General features: G+C 42.4%; 1 protein-coding gene across 1 annotated transcript in view; it reads left to right on the top strand.

Moving 5' to 3' along the window:
• LOC143413398 (uncharacterized) overlaps positions 1 to 528 on the top strand; it is a 38,448-nt gene extending 37,920 nt beyond the window's left edge. The window contains exon 12 of the mRNA XM_076876369.1: positions 1 to 528. This exon is cut by the window's left edge and continues 337 nt beyond it. Coding sequence (XP_076732484.1) covers positions 1 to 202 — 202 coding nt within the window. The 3' untranslated portion in view covers positions 203 to 528.
• Positions 529 to 1,381: the final 853 nt, after the last annotated feature.

Genomic DNA, 1,381 nt, shown 5'->3' with positions numbered 1-1,381 from the left:
ACCCATCTCCTCCTCCTCCTCCTCCTCCTCCTCTGTCTCTAACAGAGCAGCAGTGTATGTGGACTGTCCTGCTGGCACTCTGTCCTTCTACAGAGTCTCCTCTGACACTCTGATCCACCTCCACACCTTCAACACCACATTCACTCAAACTCTTTATCCTGGGTTTATGGTCTGGTCTGGTGCCTCAGTGTCCCTGTGCTGAGTGGAGTGTAAAGAGTGTCTCCTGTTACAGAAACACTCTGACTGTTGAACAGATAGTTCAGTCTGTACATGTCTGTCTCTTTCACTCACAAACACGTTTTCAGATTCATGGATTCAATCAGTTGATGTTTGAAACTCTTCTAAATGATTCCTTGTAAACTTCTTCAGTCACAAACAAACAGGAAGTGATGTCACATGTGTTCCTGTCCACACAGCAGAATGAGTCTATTGCTGACAGTGATGTACAAACAGAGTGAGCATTTCTGAGGCCCAAAATAAACTGAGTAGTTCACTGAATGAACAATGGACTGTGAGCTCAGTTCCTTCATCATTAGTATGGATTATATATGTATATGTATTATATTAGTATCATATATATCAGGTGCTGCTGCTTTCAGTCATTGTGCAAATGTGCTGTTTGTAAGCTTGTAAAGCTGCAGTCAGCTGAGACTGAAGAAGTCACCTGATCAGTGAGCAAACGTTTCTGAAAACGTCCAGATGAACAGAATCAACCTTTTGGGATCAGCCAGCAATGCAGCATCATTGTTGTTCAGCTTCAGAGGTTTGCAGGAATGAACTGATGACCAGAAACAGCTGCAAAGTCCAAGAAAATACCAGCTGGAGTTCAGCTGCATTTGAAGAAGTCAAAGAAAAGTAAGGATGGCAAAGGGCGACGTTTTCTTCCAAAGAGCTGCAAACATGGTCGACGCCTCATTAGAAGAATCATCTGGACATTTGTGAGGAACTCTAACCAAGAAAGCAACGTCACACAGATCCAACAGACAGTTTCCATGACTGCAAGTGTTGAGTGGAAAAATGCTACATTGCATTATTGCATCCTCTCACCACAGGAGGCGCTGTTGGCACCATTGATTGCTGATCAGCTGTTCTCTGATGATCTGATTGATACTGTGAATAACGGGACTCACTGAACTCTGTGACACAGTGAAGATTACAGAGTTTAACTTCACCCTTTAAGACTGACCACAGAACCAAGTCCGCCAGAGCTTTTGTTATATTTTTACATGCTGTGGAGCCATTTGTGGGAGCATTTCAAGTTGCTATACATCAATACAACTGTTATAGCCCTCATTTTAATAATATGTATGCATTAAGTCCATAGTAACTACATAAACTGCAAAAAAACCTCTGCTCATCCATCTCTGTGTGTATCAGGTTA

Source organism: Maylandia zebra, linkage group LG2 (assembly GCF_041146795.1).
Source record: "Maylandia zebra isolate NMK-2024a linkage group LG2, Mzebra_GT3a, whole genome shotgun sequence".
In the NCBI taxonomy this organism is placed as follows: domain Eukaryota; kingdom Metazoa; phylum Chordata; class Actinopteri; order Cichliformes; family Cichlidae; genus Maylandia; species Maylandia zebra.
Note: the sequence above shows the minus strand (reverse complement) of the source record. Positions and strands in the feature narration are given on the sequence as shown.